Below are 15,428 nucleotides of genomic sequence, written 5' to 3'. Positions count from 1 at the left end.
TTAAGGATCTTTTTGAGAACTGCAATACTCAAGATATGATATGACTATAAAATCGTCCTGTTAGAAAAGGGACTAATGATTATAAACATAAGAATATCCAGGGGAAAATGGATTTTATTAATACAGGATCAACATGTATTATTGTACATTGTCCAGATTGTTTGTATTATGACTCCATTAAGCTGATTTTATCATACCTATTGTTCCTCAGGTGAGCGATGTGGCCCATGCGCCTCTTGTTTCAATGATTCATTTGTCTTTATTTTGCATATTGGAGTTTAAATTGGGTAATACAACTTTTGAAAACAAATAAAACATATAAACTGTTTAATGTTACCGTTGATGCCCTGTCAAAGATTCGCAACAAAACAAGCTATGGCAGCTTTGAATGTTAACTTTATTTTGGCATTATGCAGAAGTTTACAATACTGGGAAACGATGCTTTCGTGAGCACCATACCGCATTTTGCCCAATTATGGCCATAAAATCACCTTTTTCAACTCGTTTATCTCATAAAAAATACAAATGATAATTTTGAGAAAAAAACACACTTTTCAACTCATATACGTAAAATACAAATGATAATTTTGAGAAAAAAAACCCACACTTTTCAACACATATATGTAAAGAATGATGCTAATTTAAAAAAAAACACAAAACAAAAAGTTATAACTTTGCACTCACGAATTCCTGAAAATAAAATGCACTAAACCATGCGCACACAGCCATTATTTTTTTTAAATCTGGCCGATCACTGGCCATCAGACATCGGAAAACCGTTACTGTGTACGTTATTCAAGAATATATGGTACAAAAATCGCTAGTTTTTCTTAAAAATGGGTTTAGAGACAATTGAAATGCATGTTCAATCGATTGCATACAGTGAAGATATAATACGTGTCCATAAAATGAAAAAAAAACTATGAACTAATTGTATTTATCAAAAGAAATGTGTTTATATATGAAAAATACATGTAGCCCGAAGAGAAAACGAAATGTCTGACTGTTCACAAGATGTCGTTTCAAAAAAAATATCCGATGGCGTGTTCGGCTAGACTAGCATATAGAAACATGTGCATGAACACATAGAATTAATTCCTGAATAAAAAAAAAATTAGTTGAATAAATTTATAACAGTTGATAACTGTCTAAACTTTAGGAGTGAAAAGCCATTTTTTTTTCACAAAGATTATAAATATTATATTCCCCTGTAATGATGTACACGTATGTTACTTTTAAAATCATTATCGCAAAAAGTAAAAGGCTTCAGGCCACGACCACCTCATAATAACAGCAAGCAAACCATTCACAAAGCTTGCAACTGTATTTTATAAACAGAACCGTGCAAAAAGTGAAGCGTTTTGTTTAAAAAGCTTACTGAACTTATCCGTACAACTGGTGTAGAAGCTTGTTCTAGTGTTCTGTACATACCCTTATGACCAAAATATGACTTATTTTAGATATGTCATTCCGGCTGCAGGATGTTACCGTCACTGTGGGGCTGACAGAATCTGACATCAACACTCCCTGTGGTTTCTTTGTTGGTCCCGGTACTGCGTCACAGCTGGTCGTCATCGATTGTCCGACATCAACACAGGGAAGATTCGTAAAGATCTCCAAGACAACAGAGTTTCTCGCTCTGTGTGAAGTTGACGTGTTTGGCGTTCCCGTCTAATCATCAAATTATTTGGTGTCATAGATGAAAAGTTACCGTCACTACTGAATTCAAAATCCACTGATATTCCCAAAAATTGACTGACATTGTCTGACATCTACTGTATAACCACTGTACCCTACTGTAAATCCACTGTACACCCACTGTACAGAGCTACTGTACCTCACTGTACACCACTGTACGGGGCACTGACCAGCACTGTACCCCACTGTACAGGGTACTGACAAATACTGTACACCACTGTAACCCACTGTACCTAGTATGTTTTTATTGTTTAAACAATGAATTGAATATTTACTTTATTTGAGACCAAAATCTGGATTTGTTTTGATCCTTTCCTATTGCTTACAAAAGAGAAAATGGGCTTCTATTTCTTTAAGTTCATTAATAATTACATGCGCGGTCAGAATTCTTTCCAGGGAAAGGGCAGGGATACTTGTTTTCTGGGGGAACTTAGACAAATTTTGGATAGTTTTACTATGTAGGTTTAAAAAACTCTGACCCCCCCCCCCCCCCAATCCTCCGATCCACGCATGTATTTATCTAAAAACTCGGAATCCAATTATCATACAAAATATAGCAACTTATTCAATAAAAAGGGGAAAATATTTTTATATATTTCAAAATCATTGTTTTAGTAACTAAATATCTAGTTGTCATGATTTTTTTTTACAATGAATTTCATTTAATCAATATTGTCAAAAAAATATTAGTATAAATGTTACATTAAAGTTTTAAAATTAAGAGAATTACAATTTATAGACAGTTTTTAATTATCTGAATTTTAAAACTTTAATGTAACATATATGTGGAGGAGGGACAACTATTTTAACGATAAAAAAAATTCCACCATATTGCTCAACATACTGACTTTTTTTCAAAAGAGAGAAGATAACTGGTCTGGACTTTAAAATGTCTTTGAAGTTTTACTTCACAGGAAGATCAGCGAGTCAGTATCTGTATAGTATACATACTTTCAGTAGATCAAAAGGTGTGAATGTCCCAATATTCAACCTTGTAAATTGTCCGTCTGACACCTTGTTTAAGATATTATGTAATTCCCTTATAAGGGTATTTGTGGTCTTTTGATTATTTAATCCATTTGAAATATATATTTTTCAAAAACATAACATGTATGAATAAACGAAATACTCCTTATATTAGTCATTTTAGATGCGTTTTTTTATTATTTAAATCAAGTCGGATATTAAACATGTTTAACATTTATAAATCCTCACCCCCCCCCCCCCCCCCCCCAGTCGCTGATATCAAAATAAGTATTGTGTTAAATTAAAAATGAAATATGGTGATAACAAACAGTGTTCAAATAATATTTCACCGGTACTTTTAAATATATACTATTGAAATTAAACACTGTTCATTATCAACACATGTAATACATCTGCATGAATCTTCTCTTGCACAGCTAAGAATGTTGCCATAATATACATGTAGTAACAGGTTTAATAAGAAAAAAATATACCCCCTCCTTCTCTCTCTCTCTCTCATGTTGTAACTATTCTCCTCCAAAGTCAGGAAGGCATACATAAGCCCCCGACCCCCCCCCCCCCTCGCGCAATATTTTTGCTGCATCAAAATTTAATTTTAGCACCTCTTCAATAATAAGCGACACCTTAATTAATAGTCAAACACGTTTATTTTCTCTCTCCGTAATAAGTGAACTGTGTGAGGGTCGGATAAATGAGAAAAATAGTTTTATTATTCAGTAATTGAAAATACGCAATTTATTTTTGAATCATGTTGAATGTATATGAATTAATAAATTTCACGACGATGAATGAGCATGCAGCCCAAAACATGCATACACAATTTTTTTTTAAAACAGATTTATGAGCTATTAAAGCTGTATTTACTGATTATACACTCAATTGGAACTTGTTGCAAGTAAACGTCACTCCATGGAAAACGAACTCCATTAGTTGTCATCGTATAATGGCTGCCTTTACATTCAAGTGAATATTTTTACTGATCGTATGGTTTTCTTATACAATTATATTTGTTAAAATTAACGTCTTAAACAATGTCAAGTGCTAAACACAATGAACTGACTTAAATCTTTAAAGCAGAATTAGTTTACTGAATTTTTTTAATTGTGCTTTACACACGTGCTCGGACGACATTTCTGTATAAAATCGCTTCGTATGGTCATTAAAACAAAAAGATATTCAAACTATGACGAATTCTGACTTATTACTTATATCTTGTGTAATATTTGCTTCCTGTGTATAGTGATTAGCAGCGTTCACGATCGCAGGTAGACTTCCATCCCCGGAGGCTTTCACACCTCTAGAAATTATGCCCCGCCCTCACCTGAGATTTACCACCCGGTAAAAAAGTTCGGCCTTTAAAACGATCTTTAGTTTTTTCTTCTGTTTTTTCTTCATTTACTGAAACCAGTATATTGTATCATAGCAAACATTTCAAATCTTCTATAAAATATCTCTCTCTCTCTCTCTCTCTCTCCTCTCTCTCTCTCTCTCTCTCTCTCTCTCTCTCTCCCCATGCTAACGTACGAATATTTTAGTATTTAAATAAAGTACTACCGATTACATGTAGTAATGTTGACAGCGGCTCAATCTACATATTGGCATTAAAAAAATTAAAGTATGTATTTATCTTTAGTTTCGGAATAATGTCCATGGATTCAAATAATTTGAAGTTCGTTATTCAATGATTGTCTTAAAAAATTTTATATCGACAGTGTACTGTCTCCTTCTTTGTGTATGTCTACAGAAAAAAATCTTTTGTCTGTCTGGGAACAACGAATAACCTGGAACTAACAGAAAGGCTCAGACTATACACACGGCTGGGTGATTGTGTCAAGGTGTGAAAACTGACCACCTGTGTATATGTGTTGGGGCCTATGAATAAAGAGAGGTAAACGTCGGGAAAATACACTGTTCAAACAAAAAATCTGAATTTTCACTTTTGATTAAAAAAAATCATTATGGTTGCCGGGTGCATTGGGATCATAATCATTTAAAATCTGTCTTAAAAGATTATTATAATTTACTTACATGTAGGACTAGTTTCATGTAATCTTTGCACAAAAGTGGGATTTATTATATCTATTTAATAGTGATTACACATCGAGGTCTAAATTTAAAAAAAAATGCATTAATTTTTATAACCGATTGCTTAACATGAATCGTTTCGACATAACACAGTACTGCAAGGGGTATCAAGTTGATTCGGGAAGAAAAAGGAGGGGGGGGTGTGATATTATCCATATAATTACATTTCATTTTTCGACTTAAAGTTTGCAGATATTTTTCTAAAACCACGGAGTTGGTTGGCAAAAATAAACGTAAGACATAAAGAAAAATAATTGATTTGTAAAAGAAGCAGATTAATAGACAACCTATTTCTTATTATTTTAATCTATTTCTGATAAATGGATCTCTCTCTCTCTTATCTCTCTCATCAATTTTCTAGTGCTAAAACTTGAGGCCCGGAGTCAGAAAGGTATAAGCACGTTAAAATCCCCTTACAGCATCACAGCCGCCACTTCCAACATAGATGTTATCGTGAACTTTTCTACGCTTGCAAATGACACTAATACAATATTGTCAGAAAGTGATGTACCTGTAATCTCTCTCTCTCTCTCTCTCTCTCTCTCTCTCTCTCACACACACACACACACATTATACAAAAAAGCGTGTAGCGTAGGGCATTATATATATCTTATTTCTTAAACATTTAAAAGAAAATCATATATTTAGAAAACTGTACAGCTACGCATATTACAACCTTCCTCGATTTAAATCCTTCCTTTTATTTCTTGCTGAAATTAATGATACAATTAATTACCGCTTAATATGTCACTGATTATGTTTAAAATTTATAATGTATTCTGCAGTAGGTTTTATTTTGTAGAATCAAAACCCGACATTTGCAATGTATATTTAAATATTTTAAACAAAAGAAATCAATTAACAAATGAGCTAGAAACTTGCACGCTATCTTCAAAATGTACCTGTGTAGTCAAGCGGGCAGTCATGATATTTGGACATGTGTAAAAAAAAAACAAACAAGCATGGATATATTTTGTGGATTCTGTGTTTAATTGACTGTTTTAGTGGCTAAAACACAGCTTATGAGACACAGAGAATTAACAACCCGATCATTTAAACGAGGGCCTGTCATATATCATCAATAAGAAATGATTATGTAACCTTGCTGGTGGGGGGGGGGGGGGGGGGGGGTTATTTTCGAATGACTGGCAGAATGAACATAATGACTTGTACTTTTTTAATAATTAGATTCAACATGTAAAATTCAATACTTTCACCTTATAGCTAGGGAAATTATCATAATTTTATGATCGTAACATTCAATAACAATAGACATTTATTAATAAAGAAAACGTATTAAATAAATTTAACGACCTGTTGCATTCTTCTGTCAAGTTATCTGTATACATAATGATAATGCTACATGTATATACAGCATAATAAAAATAAATATCGAAAAAAAAAAATATACTGTAGATTTAAAAATCTGATTTTTTTCTTAAATTAATAGTACAGTGCCGTACAGTGGGGTACAGTGATGGTCAGTGCCCGGTACAGTGGCGTACAGTGGGGTACAGTGCTGGTCAGTGCCCTGTACAGTGGCGTACAGTGGGGTACAGTGGAAGTCAGTAGGACTGTACAGTGGTGTACAGTGGGATACAGTGCTGTTCAGTAGAAATGTACAGTGGGGTACAGTGGAAGTCAGTGACATGTACAGTGAGGTACAGTCAATGTACAGTGGATGTCAGACAATGTCAGTCAATATTTGGGAATATCAATGGATCTTGAATTCAGTAGTGCGTATAAAAATACATGCAGTTGTTTGTGCATCCCCGGATAATTTATTATGTATCTTGTTTTTTATAGTTCAGATTGACAAGTCCTACTTATGCCTTCAGTCAGTTCAAGCATTTATAAATCGTTTACATCATATACCACAGCATACAATGTAACAGAGCACTGAAATCTTATACCACTGCTTTGGAATCCGATACCATAACATATAATCTCATGATTGCCAATCATCATATCATACCATAACATAGCATACAACATGATTCAACGCGCTTTTAATTTATTATATTTTCGAGAAATATTGTTAACAATACATAACAGTGGTGGGCTTTAGCCTCTTATCATTTTAATTCAAATGTATTGAACTCTACAGTAATTAGAGACGTTTTCGTGCAAATGTCATAGCATACCATAACATATCTTCTCATTAAGCCTTTCATTTCAAATTTTCATAGCATATTATTATATAAGTATAGCATATCCTTAAAATAGTATAGCATATCATTAAAATCATAACCAAAGCATAGCGTAATTATAGTTGTAAAAGATATGTATGAAATGATTGTATACATGTATATGTTAGGTATGTTGCGTGATGACTCTATCTTATCTCATTTACATGTATAATGCTACATACACTGGATATATTGACTGTGAATCTTTCATGTATCTCTATATGTATCAACATTTACAAAATTCGTTCGAATCAATTCGTGTTGGTTTCTTATTCTGTGTTATTAATGTTGTGTCAATAAACAACAACTGCGTTTTTTTCGTTTTTTTTTAAATAGGACAGTGGATAGGACATTGTAACCATTGACCAAGAGAATAGTCTTTTATAGCTTTTGTCTTTAGATTAACAATACATAAAGACGCGTTGAAACATTACATTTTTCAAAACTTTTAAAAAAAATGTTTGTGCTAGCAATTTATTTTTTATGAAAAGCAGAATTTATGTAAAAATGGTCAAAGTAGGAAAGGTTTATAATCCATTTGAAAGAAAATTTAAATATAGATAATGGGGTTTGCTAACCGTAGTACTGTGGTTTCATTTATATTCAAGAGTATCAATTTTCGTGGATAAAGTGAAAATCATGGTTTCAGGGATACTTAAATTCGTGGCCAATGATCCTATTAATACAAATTATTAGTAGAAATTGCACTTCAATGAACACTTAATTTCATGGATAAACTTAACAAGAAATCCACGAAAATTGGTATTCAACGAATATTGATGAAACCACAGTATATGCATATTGTAGACTGCTAACTGTACAAAATCGTGCTATTAAGATGTTCACTTGGCTACAGCGTAAAAAGCATGCATTACATTCTAAATATAGTATGCACCAGTTTGTACAGTTAGCAATCTACAATATACATATACTTCCATCGGTGGGGATATAATCTTGCAATACGGTATAAAGTCAATGTTTTTCACCATATGGAGTAAAATGTGAATGATTAAATAACACTTAAATTTTTCTTTTAAAAAATCATTGTAAAAATTGTTGCAGATTTAATACTTCGGTTCAGACGATGTTCATTCATTTGAAACGCCACCTCTAGCTTGTCGGGTATCAATACACGGCTAAGAATAACAAGTCTGGGGGGGGGGGTTCCATTGCCAAGGAGATGAAGACGCCCGGATGATAACGTTGAAAAATTGCACGAGGTGTCCCGAGTACTTCCGAATGGAGAAAAGATGTCAACATTCCCCAAAATAAATCTCCGTAGGAAATCTGTTTTCGTTCCTGTGAATTTTTACGAGGGAAAAATGATAATGTGTGAATGAATTTTCCCTTTCATCAATTTTAATTGCACTTCTGTCACAAGTATGTGTATTTTTATTAAAAATCGTTCAAATATGCAGCATAAATATCTTGGGACAGACTATAATAACAATGGTCATAACTGTGCTGGTATGGTTTCCTTAAAAAATGCCTCAGCGTACATTACATCGAATTTATCGATTATTTTCAAGAACTAACTCTTGTCAGCGGTGATGATTTGTGATTAGGTCCAAACACTGTTTCAGTTTCGGTTTGCCAGAGTAACTGCATAGGAGAGTTGATTAAAATCAACTTCCAAAAACGCACCCACATTTTAAATACAGTTTTGAGGTTTTCCCCATTTTGAACAGAAACTGGCACTTCAATTCTGCAATTTATATTAACATTTCCATAAGGATGCTTTATGTCCAATTTGGTTGTAATTAACCTGCATCTGATGTAATGAACACTCTTTGGAACAGCAAACACATAAAGGTTTTCAGGGATAATCTCCTCGCTCTTCCTTGTTTTCATTCACAAATCTATGATGCTTTTTGTTTCATCAGTCAACAAAATAGGCACTTTGTTTCCCCCCTTTTCCTTCACCTCTAGACGAAAGAATTTGTTACATATTTATAATCCCACGGGGTCAAGTACTTGCTGGTTTCTTCATCTGTCTTTTTGGTGCAAACGAATATTCAGCAACTTTCATCCTTGATGTTTTTCCACTTTGACGACGATTAAGAAGTGTTATTTGACATGAAATAACTTTAGCCAGTTCATACCATACCTTTTCTGTGACATTCAGTTTAAGTTGATGAGAACTTCTTTAGATGATTTTTAATACTTAACATTTTTCCTTGAAGTGATTGGTAAGCTAAAATCGATACTCTATCACTTCATTTCATTTTGCGTAACTCAAAAATGTCATCAACTTCTTGTTTTCTGTTTGCGTCACCATCGAATTAGGTCTGAGCCTTTATAATTTTGCAACATTTCGCAGAAATCTTCCCAATTCCCTGATCTTTTGACTTAAAAAATGTCTATTGTTTTTTCTCTCTTCTATTTTAAACAGTTTTTCTCCATATTGAAGAATAAATAGATCTTTTCTCACCATGTGTCACTATATCTCGTAGTTTCTCATTTCCAGAATCACATACAGGCAAAAGCAATGCACTTCTTGCTTTAACATTACGATTTAGTATTCTTTAACACTACGATTTAGTGGGTTTTTTTTTTCATTCTTGGGGTAACCATGACAATTCTTCTGATGCTTTCAAAGATCAGTTTCTATGAAAAACCACAGACAGTACTCAAATGGAGAAAACTAATTTACTGATACTTTTTGTTCTTGATACTTAAAAGGTACATGTATGATTTCTCCATGCCCACTGTCTAAAACTTTAGAATTTTTAATAAAATTTCCTTTGTTGGTCATTTCTTCAAGTAATTATTTCCCCTCCTTAGAACGTATGCGGAGAGAGAAAAACTTGGCGACCAGCAGCTCATTTGCATGTTTTTTCGACAAAATGTCGTTGGAGTTTGGGTTTTGGCTCATTGCATTACATGCTAAAATTTTCTTATCCCATTTTCTCTTTTCTTTAGTATTGGTAGTCTTTTCTATAGAAACTGATCCTTTTCCTGTACTGCCTGTCAAAGTCAGTTGTGTTCTTTCAGTGTCTACAAAAAAGAATATAAAATATACAATACATAAATCCTCTTGAAAAAGAAAAAAATTGTTCAAAAAATTAAAGGCTAGGGTGATTCATGCAAGAAATGAAGGTTGCATCATTTCATTGTTGACGTTTCGAGCCGCGTCACAAAAGTAAGGCCTGATGATATCTATGGTCGAACAGTGAAATGGCCGACACCACTAATAAGGCCTTTTATAATTTATAAATGGACAAAGTTAAGTACTTTCTTGTTGGTTATTTGGTTCATCCTTCGTCCTTGTCGTACATACAGAGCTAAATATTCAGTATATCTAGCGCATGCTCAGTAATGACCATTAATTCACAGAAAATATCGAGAAGCTTTCGCGCCACTACCCGTCATAGTTAATTCAGTGCTCGCTCGGAGAAGCCCACCCGTGTAGTTTATTATTGTTGTGTCCTTTTTATATTTTGTGAGAACTGTTCATTCTTTTTGGCCTTTATTGGATTTATATGAAATAAAAACAGAAATGTATTATCATCCAGCAGTGCCCGGGCTCCTCTAGCGAACGTTTTGCGAAAAAATCGACATCGTCTTCGGAGTGTGATCCTTCTGTTGTTATTCTCTAGGATTTTGAAATCATAAGTAAGATCATGTTTTATGATATTTATTAAGCATTGTAATCGTATAGTGGTCTAAAATCAATCTACCAATTATTAATCAAATCGTAAGCATAAAAATCAGTAACATAGAATAAGCAATTGTTAATACATCCTTTCGGGTCACAGTTCATAAGTGACTTATCAACGACGTCCATTGTTAAAGGTTAATTACAATTAAGAGTCTTGTATCCGTTGACTGCTTTCCAAAGTCATCATCGAGAGTTTTATTCTTCTTGGTCATTCCGCTAACACCACGAATTCTAACTACGCAGTTGTCCTTTTCGGTCGATGACATTTAACGTTGTTCATTATACTCGTATCGAGTGCACAACAAGCTAATGACTAATTAACGTAAAGCAGAATGCAATCATAAAATTATATTTCATATATATACGGCTATCTGGTTACAGGAGATGCTGACCACGCTGACGCCATTGGTCAGAGGAGGGCACGCTGCCTCTGATCAGCTTACTATCGTGCGCACAGAAGCTTCAATGCCAACCATTTGTGGTTCTTATTCCACCTTTTTTGTGGCATTGCCACACCCTGTTACTGTTGATGCCGACTGAAAACAATTTGACTTCGAAGTCGCTGATAGACCCATAAGTGGTAATTTGATACGCCAGCCATTGTCCTCTCAGCCTCTTCATAATGACTCTGTTTTGGCGCATGCTTTACCCATACGTTGACTTCGCCAGTCAACAACATCAAAGTCTTTGTTGGCAACACCAGTCAGACAAGTTATAGAAATGCACAAAGTCGGAAGTACGGCGTCTAGGCCTAACAACGTTCCGGATTCCTCGAACAGTCGGGTTCACGTGTTACCGGAAGTTGGAGTGATGTCACTTCAAAGATGGCGGCGCCTTTGCTCGATCAAAACACAGTCACTTGTTTATATCAGGCATTTGAATCGATGCCATCGTGAGCTCAATTAGACGGCACTGATGCATAGGGATGAAAAGAAAGAAATGATGATGACTGTCGGCCCACAAAACGTATCTAATTAGATCATGCAAAATCAGAAAACGAGCACGATAACTCGGACGTAGAAATAGAAGACGAAGTAACACATTTGGTTTAGACATCGTCAGAGTAAGACTTCAGGTAGCGTAAATAAGTCGCTGGCAGACATGATAAATAAAACATGTACTTTAATAGCTGATTCAGATTTTGTTAAAGACATGAGAGGAAAATATAAACGACCAAGTAATGTTCCTTTTTTGTTGTGCCGACAGTCAACAGTTTGATTTATAAGGAGATGTACCTCTGTACATACGTGTCTAAGGGACACAGAGAGGCAAAAGCTGTCTGGCAAGGAAAAAGAACATACCCATAGAAGCAGACGCCAAAGCAGAAGACGGGAAGTAAGTAAATCTTTTTAAATGATGTAACAGTTAATAGCATAGAACTAAGTTTAGAAGAAGGGTAAGTTCTGAACCTCAAGTCTTATTGAGACATGAATTATTTTTCAGGGAAATGTAATTTCTGGTGACCAAATTACATTGTATGTGGAAAATTTTGGCATTAATTAGACTTATATGCTTATAATTTTAAACAGAGTTGATATGACATGTATTTATCTACTTTTAACCAATCTGTATAAATAATATCTCTTTTATCCTTACCCCAAGCCTTTGGGTGTGTAAATAAAAGGGAGTATGTTAACTTGATTGTACATTTCACTTATTCGTAGCAGAAATAAAAAACATGCTTTAAAGTTAAAAAATTTGGCTTTATTTAATGACAATCATTATAACCTACATATATTGTGCGATTTTATATATGCTTCCCCTGCTTTTTTTTTTACTTTAAGGGGCATGGTCACAATTTTGGTCAAAAATTATTTTTTTTCAATTTAAGTGTTTACAATGCTTCAGTAAGGCATTTTAAAAAAGCAACCAAAATTGCCCCTTTAAGTTTCACATTAGTGAAATGGAGTCATACTTAAAAATATTTTGTTGAATAGTGATATTTCAAAAAGTATTTAACCAATAGACCTGAAAATTAATAGGGTTTGTCATTTGATATACCAAATAATTGTACAAAGTTTGATAAATATTTGTGCACTCGTATAGGTTGCGCAAGGGGATAAAAAGTATTCAAATTCTAACACTAGCAGCCTCCTCAGTCTTTTTCAAGAAAAAGAAGGCCATTATTCTTGACTTTTTTGTCACTAATGAATATTGCTTATAGTATTACAGTTATTATATTACTTTCATCATTATTGTTCATCAGTTATCGCAGTCTCTTTTAAATTTCAAAATTGTAATCCAATCAAACCCAAACCTGCCTTGACATCTAGGGTCAATTTTAATAAGGTGCAAATTTACTTTACTGAGCGACCCAGTAACCTTGAATGAATAGTCTTACATCTGTAAGTCTTAAAAAGTTTCTTATTGCTAAAACATCAAAGATAATGACATGGAATGACATAGTGGCATCTTGTTACCTTTCCCAATAATTCAGTGTTACATCAAAAATATACTTAAATTGATTATCAAATAAATGTTTATTATAACTTAACATTTTAATATCATTTTTAGAGAGCAGCCAGGCTGAAGAAAACATTAAAGAGTGTAGGAGATGACAAGTTGGGAGATTTTGACAAGGAGAATGTGATGAAAGTATTCACAGGAGACTACATTACATGTGAGTGAGGAGGACGACGCCGAGTTCTTCTTCGTTGTATCGGATGGAATGTATATGGGAGGAGTGTCATCTCTTCCTCTTAGGGCAGCTGGTTGTGGTAACCCAAAGTCATCTGCATAACTAGAGATGAACTGTACAACTAACTTAATGTCATCATAGTGTATCGAATAACTAGGTTTCTTTCCTAGGTTCCCATGCTTGCGTGGTGTTACTCCATGTGTATTCTTATGGGTGATAATATTATGAAGAAAGTGCTTCCCTATATCATAGACAAGCAGGAACGTATTTCTGCAAACTCATTCCCCGGAAAACATGAAAGTCTGCCTGGAACGTATTCTTTTCTTTTCCCGTTTTGTCGTTTCTTTGCAGCTGTCCACAAGCGATCCCATGATGTACATGTCTTTTTCTTCCTTTGACATTTCTCTCATGTTTAGGATGTGCGAGTACAAAGTATCATCGCTGAAGATAGAAACGCACTTGTTCTTACAGCCGCAGCCACGAATCTTTGCCTCTCTGATTTTGAACAGATCAGGATCATCATGGAGTAGAGGTACATTCTCAATTGACCCTGAGCTTCTCAGGCATTCATATTCATTTCCATCATCTGAATTTGGATCCGACAAGACAGCATCTTCAAGAAACTGCATTACCCGTCGATCTAAATCAATAATCTCATCAGCCGGTCCATCGTCGTCCGCGTCATCTGATGAATCTTCATGATCAGTGACCTGGGAAGCTGCAGGTGTGCTGTTTGGAGTCAATCCAGAGTGCTGAAATTCTCTAGCTCCTGAAAATAAAATAAAAATAAAATATTTTACACCAATAAGAAAACAATAATTCCACTGTAACATTTAATGAAAAACGCAAACCCTAGAAAGTTAAATTTTTTTTTTGGTGTTTGTCGATACTCAATAATTGTGGGTTGTCGTGATAAAATTGACTAACTTAACAATTAAAATTAATACTCGGAGAGAGGAAAACTGCGAAAATTAAGTACATATAATAAACTGGTTTTTGTCCTTATTACATTAAGAATATATACATATTAAATCCGTTATTTATGATTTCTTTTCCCAACGCTTGTTTAATTGTTTTTTTTTAATTTTGACATATAAATTAATGTGCAAAAAGATTCACATTTTATTTTCCTGAATAAAAAAAAAATGTTGGTAAAAATGTCATAATTGTTATGTTTATAGTTAAACCAAATATATTAAAGGAAGAAATAAATTTAAAATGCTACTGAAGAAAACAAAATGCGATGTCGCGGGGATTCGAACACCCGATAACAAAATGTAACGTTCACAAGTAGAACGACCTAACCTTCTGCGCCATGGACTCTACGATTACCGACGGAAACTAATAGTGTCATATTTTTGCAAACTATCAACAACTTACAAAGAAGTTTGCCTTCTTACTTTAAAACACATTTTTTATCTACTCATTTTACCTTAAAATACCCTAAAAGTACTATTCTTAAGGATACTAATGCTTGTAAACCATCCAAATACACAGACAATGTATAATTGCATCTATGAACAAAACTTTGCAATTTTCATGCAGAAAGTTCGTTTAGGTCAAACATTATCATAATACCGGCTTCGGCTGATTTTGTGCATTTTGTATTACTGATACACATTACTTTACTTATATAGCATATATGCAGATGTGTCTGAATCATTATAGAATGTTTTTAGTAGGCTCACAATTCTATGTATCATACTTTTTTAAGTTGGTACAAGACGAAATTATATGTTTAAATAGTTTTATCAGGATATATCTTAGCATTTGTTTGTCTATTTAATAATTTTAAGATCAGTAATTACAGTATTAGTTATCCTGATACTTTTGTCACCGTCACGTTGGCTGAAGCCTCACAGCAATCGGCATTTTGTGTTGGAATTTTGCGAGGTGTTATAAAGACACATACAGCTCATGGTGAAATTTGTTGTGCTTGACAGCACATTTGTGATTCCATATTCGGTCCCATCTCCAGGCTTTTGTCTTTTCTCCGATGTTTTCAGCACATAAATTTTCTGTTGTGCACATTGAATCTGAAATGATTTGTTCAAAATTGAAAGTTAATTTTATGTATTGAATATTTCTGGTAATGATATGGTAGCTCGAAATCCATTTTTGGGAGTTGATTTTAATTAACTCTCCTATGCAGTTCACAGACAAACCGAAA

The 15,428-nt window shown here is 33.9% G+C and overlaps 1 protein-coding gene across 2 annotated transcripts in view; it reads left to right on the top strand.

Annotated features, from left to right (window-relative positions):
• LOC105341201 (protein jagged-1-like) overlaps positions 1–1,735 on the top strand; it is a 332,190-nt gene extending 330,455 nt beyond the window's left edge. For both annotated transcript variants that reach the window (XM_066076511.1, XM_066076554.1), the window contains one exon: positions 1,461–1,735. In XM_066076511.1, coding sequence (XP_065932583.1) covers positions 1,461–1,675 — 215 coding nt within the window. In that variant the 3' untranslated portion in view covers positions 1,676–1,735. The remainder of the gene's footprint in view (positions 1–1,460) is intronic.
• Positions 1,736–15,428: the final 13,693 nt, after the last annotated feature.

The sequence above is a fragment of the Magallana gigas genome, chromosome 1 (genome assembly GCF_963853765.1).
Source record: "Magallana gigas chromosome 1, xbMagGiga1.1, whole genome shotgun sequence".
In the NCBI taxonomy this organism is placed as follows: domain Eukaryota; kingdom Metazoa; phylum Mollusca; class Bivalvia; order Ostreida; family Ostreidae; genus Magallana; species Magallana gigas.
This window is presented reverse-complemented; position numbering and strand designations above follow the sequence as displayed.